Here is a 24,166-nt window from a genome sequence, read left to right on the forward strand (position 1 = left end):
TGCTGCCGGGATTGCACAACTCTGTATACTCCATGGGAATACGCTAATCCTAATAACTTCTCTTCCTGATATCTTAACTAGTATTTCAGTAGACACAATGATATGTTTACACCAGCTTGTATTTGCCTATGGCATGGAAAATGCAAACCTCTAGCATAAAACAGCCTTATTTTGTTGATGCGGCATTTTGAAAGCTGCTTGAGATTTACAGTAATTTCTCCAAAGTTTCCTGCTAGTAAGTGAAAAAGTCAGATTTAAAGGGCATCTGTCAGCAGATTTGTACCTATGCTACTCGCTGTCCTGTTACATGTGCGCTTGGCCACTAAAGGCATCTGAGTTTGTCCCATGTTCATATGTGCCCGCATTGCTGAGAAAATTAAGTCTTAATATATGCAAATGAGCCTCTAGGAGCAACGGGGGCGTTGCAGTTACACCTACAGGTTCTGCTCTCTCGGTAACTGCTGCATCCTCTCCACTTTGACTGACAGGACCAGGTATGATGATGTTACCATTGCCTGGTCCTGCCTTTTAAAGAGTGTCAGCAGGATAAACTCTGTTAAACTAGATATAGGGCTGATCCTGCAGAATAAAATGATACCTATCTCATGAAAATCAGTTGCTGTGTTCCCAAGAAAACAATTCTTTATTCTATATGTTAATGATGACTTCAGTGCACTGAGGGGCAGGGCCAGCATTGGAAAGCTGTGGTCCCTCGGTGCATTGAAGTCCTCATTTGCACATTTTTATATTTTTTTCCGGTAATGCAGCAACTGATTTTCACACGAGAGATACAGTGTCATTATACTCAGCAGGTTTAATAGAGTAGACCCTGTTGATAGGTGCTATTCAAGGCTGTATTTCTATCACTGCTTACAAATTTGAGTTCTAATGAAAGCTGTAAAAATCTCTGTACAGTTAGCTCCCCCTAGTGGCAGCTATAGGAAGACAGAATTTTATTATGTTGCACTATGAATGTGTGAAGGATATCTGAGAATTTTAAAAAATCAGAGCGCTGTGGACAAGTGAAGGGCACCGTGCCCCATATCTAATGGGAATGCGCTTTGTTACAACCTTTCTGGTGTAAAGTGATCTTAACATCTTATCTGTAAAATTACCAGGACAGAGCTGGATAATAATCGCGCCCCCTTGTTATGCATGCTTCCAGGTGCTCTAGGCAATCACACTAGAGACCTCATCAGATTCCTAGTTTTAGCAGCTAAAACTGTGATTCCTCTCTTATGGAAAAATAGTCGCCAAGTAACGCATTGTATATCGGCTGTGCTTAATATCACAGCTCAGCCCCATAAACTTCAATGAGGCTGAGTTGCGCCTAGGCCTTGTGACCGATGAACGTGCAGTCACTCAGCCTAGGGAAAGCTGCAAGAAGGCTGCCACGCTATTGCGAGCGTCGGTGCCTTCTCAAAAAGATGATTGGTGGAGGTCCTGAGTGTCGGACCCCCACAGATTAGATACTGATGAGCTATCCAGAGGATAGGTCCTCAGTATTTAAGTCTCGGAAAATCCTTTTAAATTGTACCCTAGACAACATTTTATTTAGCAAGTGTTGTGACCAAGCAGATTCATGTTCCTTTCTAGGTAAGAGATGTCTTGTCTTCTTATTTTGCAGCAATGATCATGCAGGAAAAGTACCATATGAAATAGAACAAGCACAAAAAATCAACTCCATATTTGGTCCAAAAGGGAGTAAAGATGCTTACGATGTAATACTCGACCTGCACAACACCACTGCACACATGGGGGCGACACTGATCCTTGAGAATTCTAGAGATGTTTTCTCTATACAGTTGTGTAAATACATTCAGGTAAGATCATGAACGCATCTAGGCATTGAGGACACAAGGGTCATCCATGCTCAACTAGTACTGTACTTTTTGTGGTTTCAGGCCTTGATGTTTTTCTTCATGACTATATGTAGGGGTCCTTTGGCACTGTCACAGCAGATAATGGAGACAGGGATGTCCTTGTGCAGCTATTAGCCACTGGGATCTACAGAGTTCAATATTGTCAGAGGATTCTGCTTCATGTCACAAGTTCTTGCACTGCCGTCTTTAGTGGGCTACCTCTGTCCTCTGTAATGCTCTCTCGGGTGGTAATTTACTGGCCCCTGGCACTGGATATCCTCATTACGCCCTCAGCTGATGCTTTCACTACACTGGCGTGGGCCTCCTTGCAAACCGCAAACAAGAATTTGCATACCATTCTTGTTAATTCCTTCTATCCCAATAGTTTGCCCTCGAAGGGGAAAGAAAGTGGAAGGCCGTATGTAACTCATCAACACAATTCTACTAAAAGACCACAACCTGCATGGGGAAAGAAAAGGCATATCGCACATAACAAGTTAACAAATCTGAACCTGTTGTCCAGAATAACATTTTACGTAGGGTGGGTATTATTCACCTGCCCACATACTCGTGTACACATGGTAATACATACCATAAACACATGTTGAGGGTGTACAAGGGGTCAGCCCCAGAGGTGATTATGTCACCTTTCTGTTTTCCAAAAGTTTGAAAGTGGAATTGAATAACCTTGAGAGTTAGAGGGGAATGTCACCATTTTATTTTCTGATATGGGCCCTTTCTCTCCTGTGTAAGCCCATATGGGCCTCATATCTGAAAATGTCCTCGGAGCTTTACTGGCATGGAAGTATTTTTTTCCAAGTTGCTCTCTTGCATACATCCCTGTAATTTAATCATAAAAATTACATGTTGTTTCAACAAACTTTGCGTAAGTCAACAGTACAGGTGAATATATGGAAAAAAATGCCCCTTTCCACCTCTAGCAGCTCATTCTTCTTCCCTTCTCCATAGATTTTAATCGGCAGCATGTGTGTTTCTGTCTCCATAAATAAGCTCTTTTATGTCTCTTCCCTATAAATGCGGCTCATAGTCTTCTATGGGCAGAATGATCCTTCAGTGAGCTGACAGAGGTCAAACAGACTTGTCAGGGAATGTTAACCTGGGAAGGGTTGAGGAGGGAGAAAGAAGCATTTTTTTCTAATAAACTATGATACAAAGTTTCTTATATTCACCTGCACTATTGATTTAGGCAAACTTTTTTTTGAAGGCAGTGACCATTTAAGTTCTTCTTTTTACGTATACCACAGAAGTCCATGGCTCCCGAACCTTGTGCTGTGTTGTTAATTGAACACCCTGATGTAAAATATGCAACAACTCGCTCTATAGCAAAGCATTCAATTGGTAAGTGACCCTGGACTCTTCCACTAACATTTCTGTATTAAAATATAATTAACGAGGCAATAAAACAGGCGCAGAGAAACTCTGTACTAAGCAAAAGATACTTATTATATTAAAGGTTCATATTATAAGTACTCAGCTGCCCAAAGGGACTCTGCTCCATTATCGATTCTTTTAAAGTGTCCATATACATAATAATGCAAACGGTCAATTGCTATTGATTACCTGTATGTTGCTAATACATGGGGTTCTGATCAATGGTAATTAGCTTCCAAAATAGATTGATAAACTAACAATAAATATTTTATGTTCATTAATGGGGTATCCCATGCATAAAAAAAATAAAAATTATTGAAAGGAACGCACACCAGTTATTTTAAGTATGTCAATGCAAAAAAAAAAAAAGGGTTCTTGTATGTAATTGTCAAGGCTCCTTTACATTAGCATTTCTATTTTCCAGAATTGAGATCCGTCATAGGTAGAGTTGAGCGAACACCTGGATGTTCGGGTTCGAGAAGTTCGGCCGAACATCCCGGAAATGTTCGGGTTCGGGATCCGAACCCGATCCGAACTTCGTCCCGAACCCGAACCCCATTGAAGTCAATGGGGACCCGAACTTTTCGGCACTAAAAAGGCTGTAAAACAGCCCAGGAAAGAGCTAGAGGGCTGCAAAAGGCAGCAACATGTAGGTAAATCCCCTGCAAACAAATGTGGATAGGGAAATGAATTAAAATAAAAATTAAATAAATAAAAATTAACCAAAATCAATTGGAGAGAGGTTCCATAGCAGAGAATCTGGCTTCCCGTCACCCACCACTGGAACAGTCCATTCTCAGATATTTAGGCCCCGGCACCCAGGCAGAGGAGAGAGGTCCCGTAACAGAGAATCTGTCTTCATGTCAGCAGAGAATTAGTCTGCATGTCATAGCAGAGAATGAGGCTTCACGTCAGCCACCACTGCAACAGTCCATTGGCATATATTTAGGCCCAGCACCCAGGCAGAGGAGGGAGGTCCCGTAACAGAGAATCTGTCTTCATGTCAGCAGAGAATTAGTCTGCATGTCATAGCAGAGAATGAGGCTTCACGTCAGCCACCACTGCAACAGTCCATTGGCATATATTTAGGCCTAGCACACAGGCAGAGGAGAGAGGTCCCGTAACAGAGAATCTGTCTTCATGTCAGCAGAGAATTAGTCTGCATGTCATAGCAGAGAATGAGGCTTCACGTCAGCCACCACTGCAACAGTCCATTGGCATATATTTAGGCCCAGCACCCAGGCAGAGGAGGGAGGTCCCGTAACAGACAATCTGGCTTCATGTCAGCAGAGTCTGCATGTCATAGCAGAGAATGAGGCTTCACGTCACCCACCACTGCAACAGTCCATTGGCATATATTTAGGCCTAGCACACAGGCAGAGGAGAGAGGTCCCGTAACAGACAATCTGGCTTCATGTCAGCAGAGAATTAGTCTGCATGTCATAGCAGAGAATGAGGCTTCACGTCAGCCACCACTGCAACAGTCCATTGGCATATATTTAGGCCTAGCACACAGGCAGAGGAGAGAGGTCCCGTAACAGACAATCTGGCTTCATGTCAGCAGAGAATCAGTCTGCATGTCATAGCAGAGAATGAGGCTTCACGTCACCCACCACTGCAACAGTCCATTGGCATATATTTAGGCCTAGCACACAGGCAGAGCAGAGAGGTCCCGTAACAGACAATCTGGCTTCATGACAGCAGAGAATCAGTCTGCATGTCATAGCAGAGAATGAGGCTTCACGTCACCCACCACTGCAACAGTCCATTGGCATATATTTAGGCCTAGCACACAGGCAGAGGAGAGAGGTCCCGTAACAGAGAATCTGTCTTCATGTCAGCAGAGAATTAGTCTGCATGTCATAGCAGAGAATGAGGCTTCACGTCAGCCACCACTGCAACAGTCCATTGGCATATATTTAGGCCTAGCACACAGGCAGAGGAGAGAGGTCCCGTAACAGAGAATCTGTCTTCATGTCAGCAGAGAATTAGTCTGCATGTCATAGCAGAGAATGAGGCTTCACGTCAGCCACCACTGCAACAGTCCATTGGCATATATTTAGGCCCAGCACCCAGGCAGAGGAGGGAGGTCCCGTAACAGAGAATCTGTCTTCATGTCAGCAGAGAATTAGTCTGCATGTCATAGCAGAGAATGAGGCTTCACGTCAGCCACCACTGCAACAGTCCATTGGCATATATTTAGGCCCAGCACCCAGGCAGAGGAGGGAGGTCCCGTAACAGAGAATCTGTCTTCATGTCAGCAGAGAATTAGTCTGCATGTCATAGCAGAGAATGAGGCTTCACGTCAGCCACCACTGCAACAGTCCATTGGCATATATTTAGGCCTAGCACACAGGCAGAGCAGAGAGGTCCCGTAACAGAGAATCTGTCTTCATGTCAGCAGAGAATTAGTCTGCATGTCATAGCAGAGAATGAGGCTTCACGTCAGCCACCACTGCAACAGTCCATTGGCATATATTTAGGCCTAGCACACAGGCAGAGGAGGGAGGTCCCGTAACAGAGAATCTGTCTTCATGTCAGCAGAGAATTAGTCTGCATGTCATAGCAGAGAATGAGGCTTCACGTCAGCCACCACTGCAACAGTCCATTGGCATATATTTAGGCCTAGCACACAGGCAGAGGAGAGAGGTCCCGTAACAGAGAATCTGTCTTCATGTCAGCAGAGAATTAGTCTGCATGTCATAGCAGAGAATGAGGCTTCACGTCAGCCACCACTGCAACAGTCCATTGGCATATATTTAGGCCCAGCACCCAGGCAGAGGAGGGAGGTCCCGTAACAGAGAATCTGTCTTCATGTCAGCAGAGAATTAGTCTGCATGTCATAGCAGAGAATGAGGCTTCACGTCAGCCACCACTGCAACAGTCCATTGGCATATATTTAGGCCCAGCACCCAGGCAGAGGAGGGAGGTCCCGTAACAGAGAATCTGTCTTCATGTCAGCAGAGAATTAGTCTGCATGTCATAGCAGAGAATGAGGCTTCACGTCAGCCACCACTGCAACAGTCCATTGGCATATATTTAGGCCTAGCACACAGGCAGAGCAGAGAGGTCCCGTAACAGAGAATCTGTCTTCATGTCAGCAGAGAATTAGTCTGCATGTCATAGCAGAGAATGAGGCTTCACGTCAGCCACCACTGCAACAGTCCATTGGCATATATTTAGGCCTAGCACACAGGCAGAGGAGAGAGGTCCCGTAACAGACAATCTGGCTTCATGTCAGCAGAGAATCAGTCTGCATGTCATAGCAGAGAATGAGGCTTCACGTCAGCCACCACTGCAACAGTCCATTGGCATATATTTAGGCCCAGCACACAGGCAGAGGAGAGAGGTCCCGTAACAGAGAATCTGTCTTCATGTCAGCAGAGAATTAGTCTGCATGTCATAGCAGAGAATGAGGCTTCACGTCAGCCACCACTGCAACAGTCCATTGGCATATATTTAGGCCCAGCACCCAGGCAGAGGAGAGAGGTCCCGTAACAGACAATCTGGCTTCATGTCAGCAGAGAATCATTCTGCATGTCATAGCAGAGAATCAGGCTTCACGTCACCCAACATTGGAACAGTCCATTGGCATATATTTAGGCCCCGGCACCCAGACACAGGATAGGTTCATTCAACTTTGGGTAGCCTCGCAATATAATGGTAAAATGAAAATAAAAATAGGATTGAATGAGGAAGTGCCCTGGAGTCCAATAATATAATGGTTAAGGGGAGATAGTTAATGTCTAATCTGGACAAGGGACGGACAGATCCTGTGGGATCCATGCCTGGTTCATTTTTATGAACGTCAGCTTGTCCACATTGGCTGTAGACAGGCGGCTGCGTTTGTCTGTAATGACGCCCCCTGCCGTGCTGAATACACGTTCAGACAAAACGCTGGCCGCCGGGCAGGCCAGCACCTCCAAGGCATAAAAGGCTAGCTCTGGCCACGTGGACAATTTAGAGACCCAGAAGTTGAATGGGGCCGAACCATCAGTCAGTACGTGGAGGGGTGTGCACACGTACTGTTCCACCATGTTAGTGAAATGTTGCCTCCTGCTAACACGTTGCGTATCAGGTGGTGGTGCAGTTAGCTGTGGCGTGTTGACAAAAGTTTTCCACATCTCTGCCATGCTAACCCTGCCCTCAGAGGAGCTGGCCGTGACACAGCTGCCTTGGCGACCTCTTGCTCCTCCTCTGCCTTGGCCTTGGGCTTCCACTTGTTCCCCTGTGACATTTGGGAATGCTCTCAGTAGCGCGTCTACCAACGTGCGCTTGTACTCGCGCATCTTCCTATCACGCTCCAGTGCAGGAAGTAAGGTGGGCACATTGTCTTTGTAGCGTGGATCCAGCAGGGTGGCAACCCAGTAGTCCGCACAGGTTAAAATGTGGGCAACTCTGCTGTCGTTGCGCAGGCACTGCAGCATGTAGTCGCTCATGTGTGCCAGGCTGCCCAGGGGTAAGGACAAGCTGTCCTCTGTGGGAGGCGTATCGTCATCGTCCTGCCTTTCCCCCCAGCCACGCACCAGTGATGGACCCGAGCTGCGTTGGGTGCCACCCCGCTGTGACCATGCTTCATCCTCATCCTCCTCCACCTCCTCCTCATCCTCGTCCTCCTCGTCCTCCAGTAGTGGGCCCTGGCTGGCCACATTTGTACCTGGCCTCTGCTGTTGCCAAAAACCTCCCTCTGAGTCACTTCGAAGAGACTGGCCTGAAAGTGCTAAAAATGACCCCTCTTCCTCCTCCTCCTCCTCCTGGGCCACCTCCTCTTCCATCATCGCCCTAAGTGTTTTCTCAAGGAGACATAGAAGTGGTATTGTAACGCTGATAACGGTGTCATCGCCACTGGCCATGTTGGTGGAGTACTCGAAACAGCGCAACAGGGCACACAGGTCTCGCATGGAGGCCCAGTCATTGGTGGTGAAGTGGTGCTGTTCTGTAGTGCGACTGACCCGTGCGTGCTGCAGCTGAAACTCCACTATGGCCTGCTGCTGCTCGCACAGTCTGTCCAGCATGTGCAAGGTGGAGTTCCACCTGGTGGGCACGTCGCATATGAGGCGGTGAGCGGGAAGGCCGAAGTTACGCTGTAGCGCAGACAGGCGAGCAGCAGCAGGATGTGAACGCCGGAAGCGCGAACAGACGGCCCGCACTTTATGCAGCAGCTCTGACATGTCGGGGTAGTTGTGAATGAACTTCTGCACCACCAAATTCAGCACATGCGCCAAGCAAGGGATGTGCGTCAAATTGGCTAGTCCCAGAGCTGCAACGAGATTTCGCCCATTATCACACACCACCAGGCCGGGCTTGAGGCTCACCGGCAGCAACCACTCGTCGGTCTGTTGTTCAATACCCCGCCACAACTCCTGTGCGGTGTGGGGCCTGTCCCCCAAACATATGAGTTTCAGAATGGCCTGCTGACGTTTACCCCGGGCTGTGCTGAAGTTGGTGGTGAAGGTGTGTGGCTGACTGGATGAGCAGGTGGAAGAAGAGGAGGAGGAAGCCGAGAAGGAGGAGGTGGCAACAGGAGGCAAAGAATGTTGCCCTGCGATCCTTGGCGGCGGAAGGACGTGCGCCAAACAGCTCTCCGCCTGGGGCCCAGCTGCCACTACATTTACCCAGTGTGCAGTTAGGGAGATATAGCGTCCCTGGCCGTGCTTACTGGTCCACGTATCTGTGGTTAGGTGGACCTTGCCACAGATGGCGTTGCGCAGTGCACACTTGATTTTATCGGATACTTGGTTGTGCAGGGAAGGCACGGCTCTCTTGGAGAAGTAGTGGCGGCTGGGAACAACATACTGTGGGACAGCAAGCGACATGAGCTGTTTGAAGCTGTCTGTGTCCACCAGCCTAAATGACAGCATTTCATAGGCCAGTAGTTTAGAAATGCTGGCATTCAGGGCCAGGGATCGAGGGTGGCTAGGTGGGAATTTACGCTTTCTATCAAATGTTTGTGAGATGGAGAGCTGAACACTGGCGTGTGACATGGTTGAGACGCTTGGTGACGGAGGTGGTGGTGGTGGTGTTGGTGGTACATCCCCTGTTTGCTGGGCGGCAGGTGCCAACGTTCCTCCAGAGGCGGAGGAAGAGGCCGAGGCGGCAGCAGCAGAATAGGCCGAGGCGGCAGCAGCAGAAGAGGTAGCAGGGGGAGCCTGAGTGACTTCCTTGGTTTTAAGGTGTTTACTCCACTGCAGTTCATGCTTTGCATGCAGGTGCCTGGTCATGCAGGTTGTGCTCAGGTTCAGAACGTTAATGCCTCGCTTCAGGCTCTGATGGCACAGCGTGCAAACCACTCGGGTCTTGTCGTCAGCACATTGTTTGAAGAAGTGCCATGCCAGGGAACTCCTTGAAGCTGCCTTTGGGGTGCTCGGTCCCAGATGGCGGCGGTCAGTAGCAGGCGGAGTCTCTTGGCGGCGGGTGTTCTGCTTTTGCCCACTGCTCCCTCTTTTGCTACGCTGTTGGCTCGGTCTCACCACTGCCTCTTCCTCCGAACTGTGAAAGTCAGTGGCACGACCTTCATTCCATGTGGGGTCTAGGACCTCATCGTCCCCTGCATCGTCTTCCACCCAGTCTTGATCCCTGACCTCCTGTTCAGTCTGCACACTGCAGAAAGACGCAGCAGTTGGCACCTGTGTTTCGTCATCATCAGAGACATGCTGAGGTGGTATTCCCATGTCCTCATCATCAGGAAACATAAGTGGTTGTGCGTCAGGGCATTCTATGTCTTTCACCGCTGGGGAAGGGCTAGGTGGATGCCCTTGGGAAACCCTGCCAGCGGAGTCTTCAAACAGCATAAGAGACTGCTGCATAACTTGAGGCTGAGACAGTTTCCCTGGTATGCATGGGGGTGATGTGACAGACTGATGGGGTTGGTTTTCAGGCGCCATCTGTGCGCTTTCTGCAGAAGACTGGGTGGGAGATAATGTGAACGTGCTGGATCCACTGTCGGCCACCCAATTGACTAATGCCTGTACCTGCTCAGGCCTTACCATCCTTAGAACGGCATTGGGCCCCACCATATATCGCTGTAAATTCTGGCGGCTACTGGGACCTGAGGTAGTTGGTACACTAGGACGTGTGGATGTGGCAGAACGGCCACGTCCTCTCCCAGCACCAGAGGGTCCACTAACACCACCACGACCATGTCCACGTCCGCGTCCCTTACTAGATGTTTTTCTCATTGTTATGGTTCACCACAACAACAAATATATTATTTGGCCCAATGTATTGTATTCAAATTCAGCGGGATATAAATTTGAGGCCTAGTATTTAGGCGCTGGGTGACCGGTATGGATTTAGTGACAGAATTAGACTTGGAAATGCACAGAAGCGTGTGTGTGTGAAGTTATTCTGAATGACCCAATGTGCACCTTGAATATTATATACCCTTTTAGGGATAGATTTCAAATAGCTCTGATATAGCAGAAACCACTAAATTATGAAATTGCTAAATTGGGAATTGTATTTCAACCCAGAACAAAAAATGTGCTTTGACGGACACTAAATAACTTTCCCAGCCACAACAGGACAGCGGTAACGAGAGATTTAGCAGGATATAAATTTGAGGCCTAGTATTTAGGCGCTGGGTGACAGGTATGGGTTTAGTGACAGAATTAGACTAGAAAATACACAGTAGCGGGTGTGTGTGAAGTTATTCTGAATGACCCAATGTGCACCTTGAATATTATATACCCTTTTAGGGATAGATTTCAAATAGCTCTGATATAGCAGAAACCACTAAATTATGAAATTGCTAAATTGGGAATTGTATTTCAACCCAGAACAAAAAATGTGCTTTGACGGACACTAAATAACTTGCCCAGCTACAACAGGACAGCGGTAACGAGAGATTTAGCGGGATATAAATTTGAGGCCTAGTATTTAGGCGCTGGGTGACCGGTATGGATTTAGTGACAGAATTAGACTTGGAAATGCACAGAAGCGGTGTGTGTGAAGTTATTCTGAATGACCCTATGTGCACCTTGAATATTATATACCCTTTTTGGGATAGATTTCAAATAGCTCTGATATAGCAGGAACCACTAAATTATGAAATTGCTAAATTGGGAATTGTATTTCAACCCAGAACAAAAAATGTGCTTTGACGGACACTAAATATCTTGCCCAGCAACAACAGTACAGCGGTAACGAGAGATTTAGCAGGATATAAATTTGAGGCCTAGTATTTAGGCGCTGGGTGACAGGTATGGGTTTAGTGACAGAATTAGACTTGGAAATACACAGTAGCGGGTGTGTGTGAAGTTATTCTGAATGACCCTATGTGCACCTTGAATATTATATACCCTTTTTGGGATAGATTTCAAATAGCTCTGATATAGCAGGAACCACTAAATTATGAAATTGCTAAATTGGGAATTGTATTTCAACCCAGAACAAAAAATGTGCTTTGACGGACACTAAATATCTTGCCCAGCAACAACAGTACAGCGGTAACGAGAGATTTAGCAGGATATAAATTTGAGGCCTAGTATTTAGGCGCTGGGTGACAGGTATGGGTTTAGTGACAGAATTAGACTTGGAAATACACAGTAGCGGGTGTGTGTGAAGTTATTCTGAATGACCCAATGTGCACCTTGAATATTATATACCCTTTTAGGGATAGATTTCAAATAGCTCTGATATAGCAGAAACAACTAAATTATGAAATTGCTAAATTGGGAATTGTATTTCAACCCAGAACAAAAAATGTGCTTTGACGGACACTAAATATCTTGCCCAGCAACAACAGTACAGCGGTAACGAGAGATTTAGCAGGATATAAATTTGAGGCCTAGTATTTAGGCGCTGGGTGACAGGTATGGGTTTAGTGACAGAATTAGACTTGGAAATACACAGTAGCGGGTGTGTGTGAAGTTATTCTGAATGACCCTATGTGCACCTTGAATATTATATACCCTTTTTGGGATAGATTTCAAATAGCTCTGATATAGCAGGAACCACTAAATTATGAAATTGCTAAATTGGGAATTGTATTTCAACCCAGAACAAAAAATGTGCTTTGACGGACACTAAATATCTTGCCCAGCAACAACAGTACAGCGGTAACGAGAGATTTAGCAGGATATAAATTTGAGGCCTAGTATTTAGGCGCTGGGTGACAGGTATGGGTTTAGTGACAGAATTAGACTTGGAAATACACAGTAGCGGGTGTGTGTGAAGTTATTCTGAATGACCCTATGTGCACCTTGAATATTATATACCCTTTTTGGGATAGATTTCAAATAGCTCTGATATAGCAGGAACCACTAAATTATGAAATTGCTAAATTGGGAATTGTATTTCAACCCAGAACAAAAAATGTGCTTTGACGGACACTAAATATCTTGCCCAGCAACAACAGTACAGCGGTAACGAGAGATTTAGCAGGATATAAATTTGAGGCCTAGTATTTAGGCGCTGGGTGACAGGTATGGGTTTAGTGACAGAATTAGACTTGGAAATACACAGTAGCGGGTGTGTGTGAAGTTATTCTGAATGACCCAATGTGCACCTTGAATATTATATACCCTTTTAGGGATAGATTTCAAATAGCTCTGATATAGCAGAAACAACTAAATTATGAAATTGCTAAATTGGGAATTGTATTTCAACCCAGAACAAAAAATGTGCTTTGACGGACACTAAATATCTTGCCCAGCAACAACAGTACAGCGGTAACGAGAGATTTAGCAGGATATAAATTTGAGGCCTAGTATTTAGGCGCTGGGTGACAGGTATGGGTTTAGTGACAGAATTAGACTTGGAAATACACAGTAGCGGGTGTGTGTGAAGTTATTCTGAATGACCCTATGTGCACCTTGAATATTATATACCCTTTTTGGGATAGATTTCAAATAGCTCTGATATAGCAGGAACCACTAAATTATGAAATTGCTAAATTGGGAATTGTATTTCAACCCAGAACAAAAAATGTGCTTTGACGGACACTAAATATCTTGCCCAGCAACAACAGTACAGCGGTAACGAGAGATTTAGCAGGATATAAATTTGAGGCCTAGTATTTAGGCGCTGGGTGACAGGTATGGGTTTAGTGACAGAATTAGACTTGGAAATACACAGTAGCGGGTGTGTGTGAAGTTATTCTGAATGACCCAATGTGCACCTTGAATATTATATACCCTTTTAGGGATAGATTTCAAATAGCTCTGATATAGCAGAAACAACTAAATTATGAAATTGCTAAATTGGGAATTGTATTTCAACCCAGAACAAAAAATGTGCTTTGACGGACACTAAATATCTTGCCCAGCAACAACAGTACAGCGGTAACGAGAGATTTAGCAGGATATAAATTTGAGGCCTAGTATTTAGGCGCTGGGTGACAGGTATGGGTTTAGTGACAGAATTAGACTTGGAAATACACAGTAGCGGGTGTGTGTGAAGTTATTCTGAATGACCCTATGTGCACCTTGAATATTATATACCCTTTTTGGGATAGATTTCAAATAGCTCTGATATAGCAGGAACCACTAAATTATGAAATTGCTAAATTGGGAATTGTATTTCAACCCAGAACAAAAAATGTGCTTTGACGGACACTAAATATCTTGCCCAGCAACAACAGTACAGCGGTAACGAGAGATTTAGCAGGATATAAATTTGAGGCCTAGTATTTAGGCGCTGGGTGACAGGTATGGGTTTAGTGACAGAATTAGACTTGGAAATACACAGTAGCGGGTGTGTGTGAAGTTATTCTGAATGACCCAATGTGCACCTTGAATATTATATACCCTTTTAGGGATAGATTTCAAATAGCTCTGATATAGCAGAAACAACTAAATTATGAAATTGCTAAATTGGGAATTGTATTTCAACCCAGAACAAAAAATGTGCTTTGACGGACACTAAATATCTTGCCCAGCAACAACAGTACAGCGGTAACGAGAGATTTAGCAGGATATAAATTTGAGGCCTAGTATTTAGGCGCTGGGTGACAGGTATGGGTTTAGTGACAGAATTAGACTTGGAAATACACAGTAGCGGGTGTGTGTGAAGTTATTCTGAATGACCCTATGTGCACCTTGAATATTATATACCCTTTTTGGGATAGATTTCAAATAGCTCTGATATAGCAGGAACCACTAAATTATGAAATTGCTAAATTGGGAATTGTATTTCAACCCAGAACAAAAAATGTGCTTTGACGGACACTAAATATCTTGCCCAGCAACAACAGTACAGCGGTAACGAGAGATTTAGCAGGATATAAATTTGAGGCCTAGTATTTAGGCGCTGGGTGACAGGTATGGGTTTAGTGACAGAATTAGACTTGGAAATACACAGTAGCGGGTGTGTGTGAAGTTATTCTGAATGACCCTATGTGCACCTTGAATATTATATACCCTTTTTGGGATAGATTTCAAATAGCTCTGATATAGCAGGAACCACTAAATTATGAAATTGCTAAATTGGGAATTGTATTTCAACCCAGAACAAAAAATGTGCTTTGACGGACACTAAATATCTTGCCCAGCAACAACAGTACAGCGGTAACGAGAGATTTAGCAGGATATAAATTTGAGGCCTAGTATTTAGGCGCTGGGTGACAGGTATGGGTTTAGTGCCAGAATTAGACTTGGAAATACACAGTAGCGGGTGTGTGTGAAGTTATTCTGAATGACCCAATGTGCACCTTGAATATTATATACCCTTTTAGGGATAGATTTCAAATAGCTCTGATATAGCAGAAACCACTAAATTATGAAATTGCTAAATTGGGAATTGTATTTCAACCCAGAACAAGAAATGTGCTTGAACGGACACTAAATAACTCGCCCAGCTACAGCACTAAGGACAGATTTAGCGGGATATAAATTTGAGGCCTAGTATTTAGGCGCTGGGTGACCGGTATGGATTTAGTGACAGAATTAGACTGGGATATGGCCAAAAAATAAACAGACTATTGCTGGTTAAATGCACTTGGTGTGACAGCTTCACCCTGATGTAGGCTTTAGCCAAAAAACAACCACACCATTGAGGGTTAAATGCACTTGGTGACAGGCGCAGCTTGCCCCTGATTTAGTATATGGCCAAAAAATGAACAGACTATTGCTGGTTAAATGCACTTGGTGTGACAGCTTCACCCTGATGTAGGCTTTAGCCAAAAAACAACCACACCATTGAGGGTTAAATGCACTTGGTCGCAGCTTGTGCTGGCGCACCACAAGACACAAAATGGCCGCCGATCACCCCAGAAAAATGTGACTGACAAACGGTCTGGGCAGCCTAAAAACAGTGAGCAATTGAGGATCAGCAGCTCAATGATCCACAGCTGCAGATCGATCAGTTAATCAAGTCCTTTGGAGGAGTTAATCTGCCTAATCTCGCCCTACTGTCGCAGCCGCAACCTCTCCCTACGCTAATCAGAGCAGAGTGACGGGCGGCGCTATGTGACTCCAGCTTAAATAGAGGCTGGGTCACATGGTGCTCTGGCCAATCACAGCCATGCCAATAGTAGGCATGGCTGTGATGGCCTCTTGGGGCAAGTAGTATGACGCTTGTTGATTGGCTGCTTTGCAGCCTTTCAAAAAGCGCCAAGAAAGCGTCACAAAAGCGCGAAGAAAGCGACTAACACCGAACCCGAACCCGGACTTTTACGAAAATGTCCGGGTTCGGGTCCGTGCCACGGACACCCCAAAATTCGGTACGAACCCGAACTATACAGTTCGAGTTCGCTCATCCCTAGTCATAGGGTCTCAATACCGGAAAAAAACACTTCCGTTTTGTCCCCATTCATTGTCAATGGGGACAAAATGTAACCGAACAGAACGGAATGCTCCAAAATTCATTCTGTTCCATTTGGTTGCGTTCCCATATCTGTCATGGGATGCGGAGCAAGACGGATCCGTCATGACCCACAATGCAAGTCAATAGGGACACATCCGTTTAACTCTGACACTATCTGGCACAATAGAAAACGGATCCGTCCCCCATTGACTCTTAATAGAGTTTATGACGACCCATCTTGGCTGTGTTAAAAGATAATACAACCGGATCTGTTCATAACGGATGCAGATGGTTGTATTATCAGTAATGGTAGCGTTTTTGCTAAACCATGACGGATCCAGCAAAACTGCTATTGTAAAAGTAGCCTTACTCACCCCTCTGCAGCTCTGGTCTCTTCACTTTCTGTGGGCAGGCAGCAGCTCTTCACATGAGACCATCAAGCACCTGCATCTCCCAGGAGTACAATGCAGTCAGCTCTTGTTAATCCCTTCTCTTGTCTTCCTCCTCAGCTTAGAAAAGAGACTTTCACACACAGCCTGAGTGACTTCACTAATAAATAGCCCTATGCTATTCTATAACAGAGTCTAGAGAGAAATATCGCTATATAGTTCTATAAATTTAGAAGCAGAAATGAATGAAAGATGTCAGACCGATTCACCTGCTTGACTATGGCTACTTTCACACTTGCGTTTTACTTTTCCGGTATTGAGATCTGCTTTCGTTTTGTCCCTATTCATTATCAATGGGGACAAAACTGAACTGAGCAGAAGGGAATGCTCCAAAATGCATTCCGTTCTGTATGGTTGCGTTCCCAGACCGGAGAGCAAACCGCAGTAAGCTGTGGTTTTCTGTATGGCATGGGATGCTGAGCCAAACTGATTCGGCATGGCACTCAATGCAAGTCAATGGTGCTGGATCAGTTTTCTCGGACAAAATAGAAAACAGATCCGTCCCTCATTGACTTTCAATGGTGTTCATGACGGATCCGTCTTGGCTATTTTAAAGATAATACAACCGGATCCGTTCATAACAGATGCATATGGTTGTATTGTCAGTAATGGAAGCATTTTTGCTGATCCCTGCAGGATCAGGCAAAAACGCAAGTGTGAAAGTAGCCTATGCCAGCACTGAGGGGAGAAAAGGAGCAGGGAAGCTTGAACTCAGGTGCAAGCTACCTTGGCTGCAACACAATGCGTAGAACTACAAGTAGAAGCACACTGCTTAATGCACAAATACAGGTAAACTGTGAATTTCTAAAAAAATATGTAAAATGCATAACTCCTTTACTTGCAAAAAAGTTGAATTTCTGTGCATATTATTTGTAGTTGTACGTGTGTGTGTGTACCTTGGCATCATAGATCTTGTGCACCGTATACGCTTTAGCACCCAGTGTACTCAGTGGTTAGCTGTGCTAGCCTAAGAGGCAGAAAGAATAATATAATAAGATATAATACAAAGTTTATTATAGTCACAGACTCTCTGCCTCCCTCAGGTCCCCCGCTGTCAACATCTACCTTGGCGCCTCTGCAACCAGTGCCCCCCTTGTGTCACTTGACCAATTGACATGACGAGGCAGCTGAGGCCGGGGAGCGGAGAAGCTGGGACCCAGGTACTGGGTATGGGTGGGGAGTATGCTAAAAAATCCATAAAAGGTGGCCAACCCCTTTAAGCAGTTGTGTACCTGCAATATAGGTAGACCACGTGGGAGGGGGTCCTCTTCTCTTTCACGTGTGAAAACTCCACATTTTTACACAGCCGTCACTAGGGGGAACTCAATACAAAGAGATTATTATGGCTCCTATTGCAGGTGTGTAAATATGTAATTTCTGTTTACTGAGCTCCCCCTAGTGGTGACTGTAGGCAGCCAGCTAGCTTTGTAATTAAAGAGAAGCAGTAGATTGATCAATGTAATTTTGCCTGTTCGGTTGTAAATATATTGAGAAATATGGTGTTCAGAATTAGTGAATAAATAATTGCAATTATAGGTGCACTACTGTGGTGCATGCAAACAGTAAAATCTGACTAAACCCTCACACTGATGTTACCTTAGCCAATGGTGGGACTCTAAGCCTCCTCCCTCCTCCCATTGTATGTGTGGTTAGTCACACTGGAGGGAACTGGGAGCTTTGAGTCGGGCCTTACAATTTGCCCACTGGCTCCTGGTACTACCCATATGGTACAGGTAGGTTTAGCATTAGGTCCCGTGCCACTTGAGAAACCTTGGCGTGGTGCGCGGGCTCAGGTATGTCCTTAATATAAGGATATACTGGCTAAAGTCTCATTTTTAACATCAGTGTGAGGGTTTAGTCAGATGTTGCTGTTTGCATCCATCACAGTAGTGCACCTATTCTTGTAATTATTTATTATATATATCATTCCACAGCCACAAATTTTACCATCTGGTGTAGGATGTCTCTGTGGCACTTGTGGTCTGTTGTGGGCACCCTCCAGTGTATGCATTATTTTCTGGGGATCGCCCTTAGCAACAGACCACAAGCGCAGTATCTGCTCCCCCGAGTATAAATGCAAAACTGCATTTGGGGTTGAGCTTTTACTGCTTTTTGAGACCACGTATTTTTGTCATTTAAATTTTTCAGAATTAGTGCCATATATTTAAAGCGGCCATTTCACAGTCAGATAAAGTGGTTGAGGCCAAAGGCAACTTTTTTATTTTTTATTCCAGTTTGTATTGAATTAAAATTTCTTCCACTTGATTAAAAAACAAACAAACATAAATTCGTCATCTGGGATGTTGCACGCATTCTGCATTGCCTGAGGGTGATTGACGCACATACACTGGGAAAGTAGGTTCAGGGAGCCCATACTAAGTCTTGCTATGGGGCCCTATGAGATCTGTGTACACCCCTGCCTTTAAGTTCTTCTTTTTACGTACTGTATATCACATAATTCCTGTCATTGGTTAGTGTATTTGAATGCCGTATGGTTGTATAATGCTGAAACATGTAATCTGGCTTTAGGATTAACTGAAGGTATTATTATATAATATTATTATTATTATTATTATTATGATTATTATTATTATCATCATTATTATGATTGTTAATTTAATGTTGATTTTTTTTTTCCCCCAGGTGTGGAGGTTGGACCTCAACCACATGGGGTGATTCGAGCAGATATTCTACATAAAATGAGGAACGTAGTAAAGTATGCAGTCGACTTCATGCAATATTTTAATGAAGGTACAGATACTGGATGAGAATTGCATTCTGCTAAGTGCAAAGAATGATTTATATACAGAATCGCAAAATCTACCAGTGGAGTTGTTCTTACAACATGTGCCCCTGCATTTTGGGGTGATCATCTGAGATACATCGGAGAAGTTATCCCAGACAAAGGCACATTTGCCCTGGGTGTTGGAGTGCAGTTTTTTTTTATACTGTGGCCTTTAGAGGCCACACATTCTTAGGCAAGGGCGGATTGGCCATAGACTCTATAGGGAATTTTCCCAGTGGGCTGATGCCCTTAGGGCCACCCTAGGCCTCCTCACTGCTGCTGGCCGGGTACATAATACTAGGGGAACAATAGAGGTCATCAGATGAAGTCTAGGCAGCATGCTGAAGATAGGGCTTACCTGGTGTTGTGGCCCACATCTCACCTCCTAAGCCCCTTTCTCCATATCCGTATTAGAGACAACTGGAGGAGGAGGACAGAACATGGCAGCTATTGAGGGCCAATGCAGAGTGACAGCTTCTGGAGAGGTATTTTGTGCCGCACTTAGGTATTTGGTTCTGTGGGATAGTATTCTGTGTATCACCTTCTGTCGATTTGGACCTACCTACAACGTTGGGGCCACGTTTATTTTTTTTCCAGGGCCACTTTAAGTTCCCAATTTCTTAGGTCCACATACTGGATCTTTAGCCGGGGCAATGGAACGATGTGGGGAAAGGGGGACACCAAAGTGCCACTCTGTTTTTTCTAAAGTATTTCAAGACACTCTAACCTCCTCATAAATTGGTAGATCACAAATAAATCTCTTAATCAGTGGAGCACAGATAAATAATGTTGTGAGGTTGCGGACAGAGATGCGTATTTCATTAAAAAAATAAATGCAAAAATGCAGATTTACTAAAGCAGTGGGACGTTAGATGAGGTGGACTTTATGTAGCTTCTAATGTATTGATATATTAACTAGTATAAAAGTCATTTTTAGTATATTGGAATCCGGGCTGCTTCAGCGTGCAGATTACTCCTGTCCCATCGGAGCCGCGCTACAGAAAGCTTGGAATAAAATCAAGGTACTGATTCATGCCCCTCAAATTTTGGACTTCTCCCCGCTATGGGATAATCCCGCGCTAACAGAATTCTTGACACTTAACGAAAACGAATACTGGACTCGAAAAGGTATTACATTAGTTTCACATATATACACAAAAGGGAAAAGCAAATCAATAAGGGAACTGATACAACAGGCACCAATAACTGCACTAGAGCACTATAGATATTGTCAACTACAACACGCATTAGCATACACGCTCAAAAAAACACCTCTGACAAGAGTTACTCCGGGGTTTTTATTATTTTGTTATAACATAGTAGGGAACAAAGTTAAGATTTCACTAATATATAGGAGATTTATCGAGGAAATAAGCACTATCACTAAATTCAAAAGTGTTGATAAATGGAAGATAGACATTGGGGAATGTAACCCCTCACAATGGCGGGAAATATACCAAAACATTAAGAAGGCTTCTCTCTCACGACAACACCGATTGATACAATTCAAAATAATACATCGTTTATATGTTACCCCGAGTCTGTTATCTAAAATGTATATCAATAAGGGTCAAGAATTTAGTTGTCTGAAATGCTCTTGTGTAGCCGCAGGGCTTGTACACATGCTGTGGGACTGCCCTGCCATTAGGACCTTTTGGGGCTGCATATTTCAGACAATGGTGGCAAACAGCAGGAATAGTCCCCCCTTGACTATCCAAGTAGTTGTACTTGGACTTTTCCCTCCTGAGTACAAAAACAAAACTACCAAAAATGAACAGGCATACTGGCTAAAGGGGTTTCTATTGGCCAAGGTGATAATCCTGAGACAGTGGGTGAAAGATAGACCCCCAACAATAAATGACTGGCAAAGTTTAATGACGAGAATAACACACTTTGAGGGCATGAAACGACGTGGGTTAAGCGATGCCATAGGAATGGGCGTACAGAGAAGGGAAATAGCTAGCAGCAATATCCCGATTAGAATTGATGATCACTAATCGGTGGAGACTACTGCATAAATATACCCCAACAAACCATTATACATTCTTAAAAGATAAACTCTATCAACACAGCCCACGTTAAGCATGCGTGAAACTGCAAAGGACTGAAGAAAATATCTATGAGGGGGGCAAGAATACTCCGCCGCCCCTCGCGGCGGCCGCACCAAGCCAGGTGGGAATGGGCGGGGGGTGAGGAGTGGGGGGGGGGATGGGTTTTTGTTTTGGGTTCTGGAATCTATGCTTGAGAATTGTTATTAGAGCTGGACTGTCCTGACTATAGATGTTTTGTTGTATGTGCCTGCTCTATGGCATAGACGTGATATATTGTTCTATATGTGGTTGTTATATGTGATTAGAAATTTGTCTTTGTACTGTTTGTATTGTAAGGGTAAAAAAAAAAAAAAGACAATAAAGATATTTAAATTGAAAAAAACTAGTATAAAAGTCATTCAATAATCCTGGTTTATGTAGCCTGATGATTTTATTTTTGTACATACATTGCAGGGACAGAGTTTCCACCCTGTAGTATAGAAGTGTACAAAGTCCTGGAAAAGATAGACTATCCAAGGAATGACCGTGGTGACCTTGCTGGAATTATTCATCCAAGCCTCCAGGTATGCTCTGCTAGATTGGCTGCATATTGAAGGTGCTGTCACTGGTTTAATAGGCGTTACTCTTCATATATTACCATTTGTTATTTTATTCTTTGTCCATCTGTATGTGCCTTTTAAAGTATTGATCAGATGTATGCTGGACTTTCGCTCTACCTCATAAAGAGTGGAAGCTGCACTGACAACCGAGGTCCTATTCACTTATGCCCTGTATAGTGGACTGTATATGGGGCTGTGTAGTTCCCTTTTCAGTGGGTTGTGGGAAAATTGGTGAAGGAGCATTGCTGATTAGTAATTGAGGGCACACTGTAGCAATATGCCATCACTTCCTATAGGGAGAAAACCCAGTTCAATTTATTATTATTATTATTATTATTATTATTATTATTATTTATTATTATTATATATATATATTTTTTTTTTTACAGGATCAAGACTGGAAACCACTGAATCCTGGTGACCCCATGTTTATTACAATGGATGGAAAAGTTACCTGCTACGAAGGGGAAAATACAGTTTATCCAACATTTGTGAATGAGGCAGCATACTATGAAAAAAGTCAAGCTTTTGCCAAAACTGAGAAAGTGACACTCACTGCACAGTCAATTCATTGTAACTCTATATAAGAACAAGTCATTCAAGTCCTATTATGGTATTATCTTGGTGCTTGAAGAAAAGAAAATAGTTTTTTTGCTTCTTTTATACAAATTATAAACGCCCTGACTCCTGTGAGCAGAATTTAGATGAAAGCTCCTGGAATTTGTAGTGGACTCATCAAATTCCAGTGCTGTGGGCCATGCACTTCTGTCTCTTTTGTTACCGGATTGAGGTTGCACTTTGCAAGACGGCTGATTTTTACTAAAGGCAAACCTTACACTATACATTGACCATGGACTATTGGTAGTGTTCTCACCATTTGCTGCTTTTTTATCAGTTGTTCTGTCACTTTTGCAATACAGCAGTAATAAAAACTTTACCTATACAAGGGCAGAGACAAAAAAAAAAATATTTCCCAGGGTTCAAATTGGAATTGATGGTTCCAATGCCCGAGCCGTGTGTATGATCCTGTATGGAGGCACACGGATTCCCTGTGGCTCTGTATTAAGAACAATAGGCACTCCTCCTTCCCACTGAAGTCAATGGGACAGAGGAGCTGTAATTACACCTGTTCACCACTGGTATGTCGACCGCAAGCTGGTAAATTGGAAAGAAAAGGGTGCACTTGCATGAGCGCTGTGTTCTCTTCAAACAGCTGATCAGCGGGAGTCGGACACCCGCCAATCTGATATTGATGACCTATCCTGAGGATAGGTTATCAGTATAGGTAACCAATCAACCCCTCTAATGGCAGGACTCTTTCCTTAAGGAATAATTACAACTCAAGCTTCACCGGACTAGAGATCTGTCCAGTTTACAGCACTAACGTAGTCAACTTGCAGGAGTTATTGGTGGCAACCATGGCATCTTTCTTCTCTAGTAATTCATGCAATAAAAATAAGCTCAAGTACTGATTTCATAAAAAATATATAGTTTTATTTTCACTTTTTTCACAATGCCTTACAATGTATTTTAAATAAATATATTTAACAGAGAAATAAGTTGCAGTCATTGACTCCTTGTTAATATGACATTATTATCTTCCAGAAACCATATTGCAGATATTAGAGGTAGGATTCACTTATGAACTAAAACGCAAACTTAAATGACAGTGAAAAGCACAAAATAATAAATATACCAAAAATGTGTACACCTAAAATACAAACTTCTACAAATATTATGATATAAATAGTGTAAAAAAACACATAAAAACAATGTAAAAATCCAACATATCAAGTCTGTTTGCTGTCACGTAGCACTAGATTTGTGCATCCCTGAGATTACAAATTCCTAGCACCAAGCATTTACCAGAGCAGCATCCATAGAAGGGTGGGTTCACATCTGCGTTCTGGCTTTCCGTTATAAAATGGTTATAATGGAATCCATAAAATGGAAAGACGGATCCGTTATACTGCCCATAGACTTGTATTATGAAGGAATGCAAAACGTAAGCCTTTAAAGGGCATTCCATCTTGCTTTCCATCCTAATAGAAGTCTATGGGAAAGCATATAAGATCCGTCTGGGACCCGTTATGCAGAACAGACAAAAGTCCTGTCGACAGGACTTAGTTTTTTTGTTTTGCATAACGGGAACCAGACGGATCCATTATGATTCCCATAGACTTCTATCATGGCGGATCAAAATGGAATGCCTCTAAAGGCTTCCGTTTTGACTTCCGTCTTATGGATTCCGTTATAAATAACAGAATCCAGAACGCAGATGTGA

General features: G+C 43.8%; 1 protein-coding gene across 3 annotated transcripts in view; it reads left to right on the forward strand.

The window, feature by feature from the left end:
* The window catches only part of ASPA (aspartoacylase), a 34,673-nt gene extending 10,656 nt beyond the window's left edge, over nucleotides 1–24,017 (forward strand). For 2 of the 3 annotated variants that reach the window (XM_044283736.1, XM_044283735.1), the window contains exons 3-7: nucleotides 1,628–1,823; nucleotides 3,128–3,221; nucleotides 19,091–19,198; nucleotides 21,737–21,846; nucleotides 22,272–24,017. In XM_044283736.1, coding sequence (XP_044139671.1) covers nucleotides 1,628–1,823; nucleotides 3,128–3,221; nucleotides 19,091–19,198; nucleotides 21,737–21,846; nucleotides 22,272–22,469 — 706 coding nt within the window. In that variant the 3' untranslated portion in view covers nucleotides 22,470–24,017. The remainder of the gene's footprint in view (nucleotides 1–1,627; nucleotides 1,824–3,127; nucleotides 3,222–19,090; nucleotides 19,199–21,736; nucleotides 21,847–22,271) is intronic. The other variant, XM_044283734.1, reaches the window with a different exon arrangement.
* Nucleotides 24,018–24,166: the final 149 nt, after the last annotated feature.

Source organism: Bufo gargarizans, chromosome 3 (genome assembly GCF_014858855.1).
Source record: "Bufo gargarizans isolate SCDJY-AF-19 chromosome 3, ASM1485885v1, whole genome shotgun sequence".
NCBI classification, from domain to species: domain Eukaryota; kingdom Metazoa; phylum Chordata; class Amphibia; order Anura; family Bufonidae; genus Bufo; species Bufo gargarizans.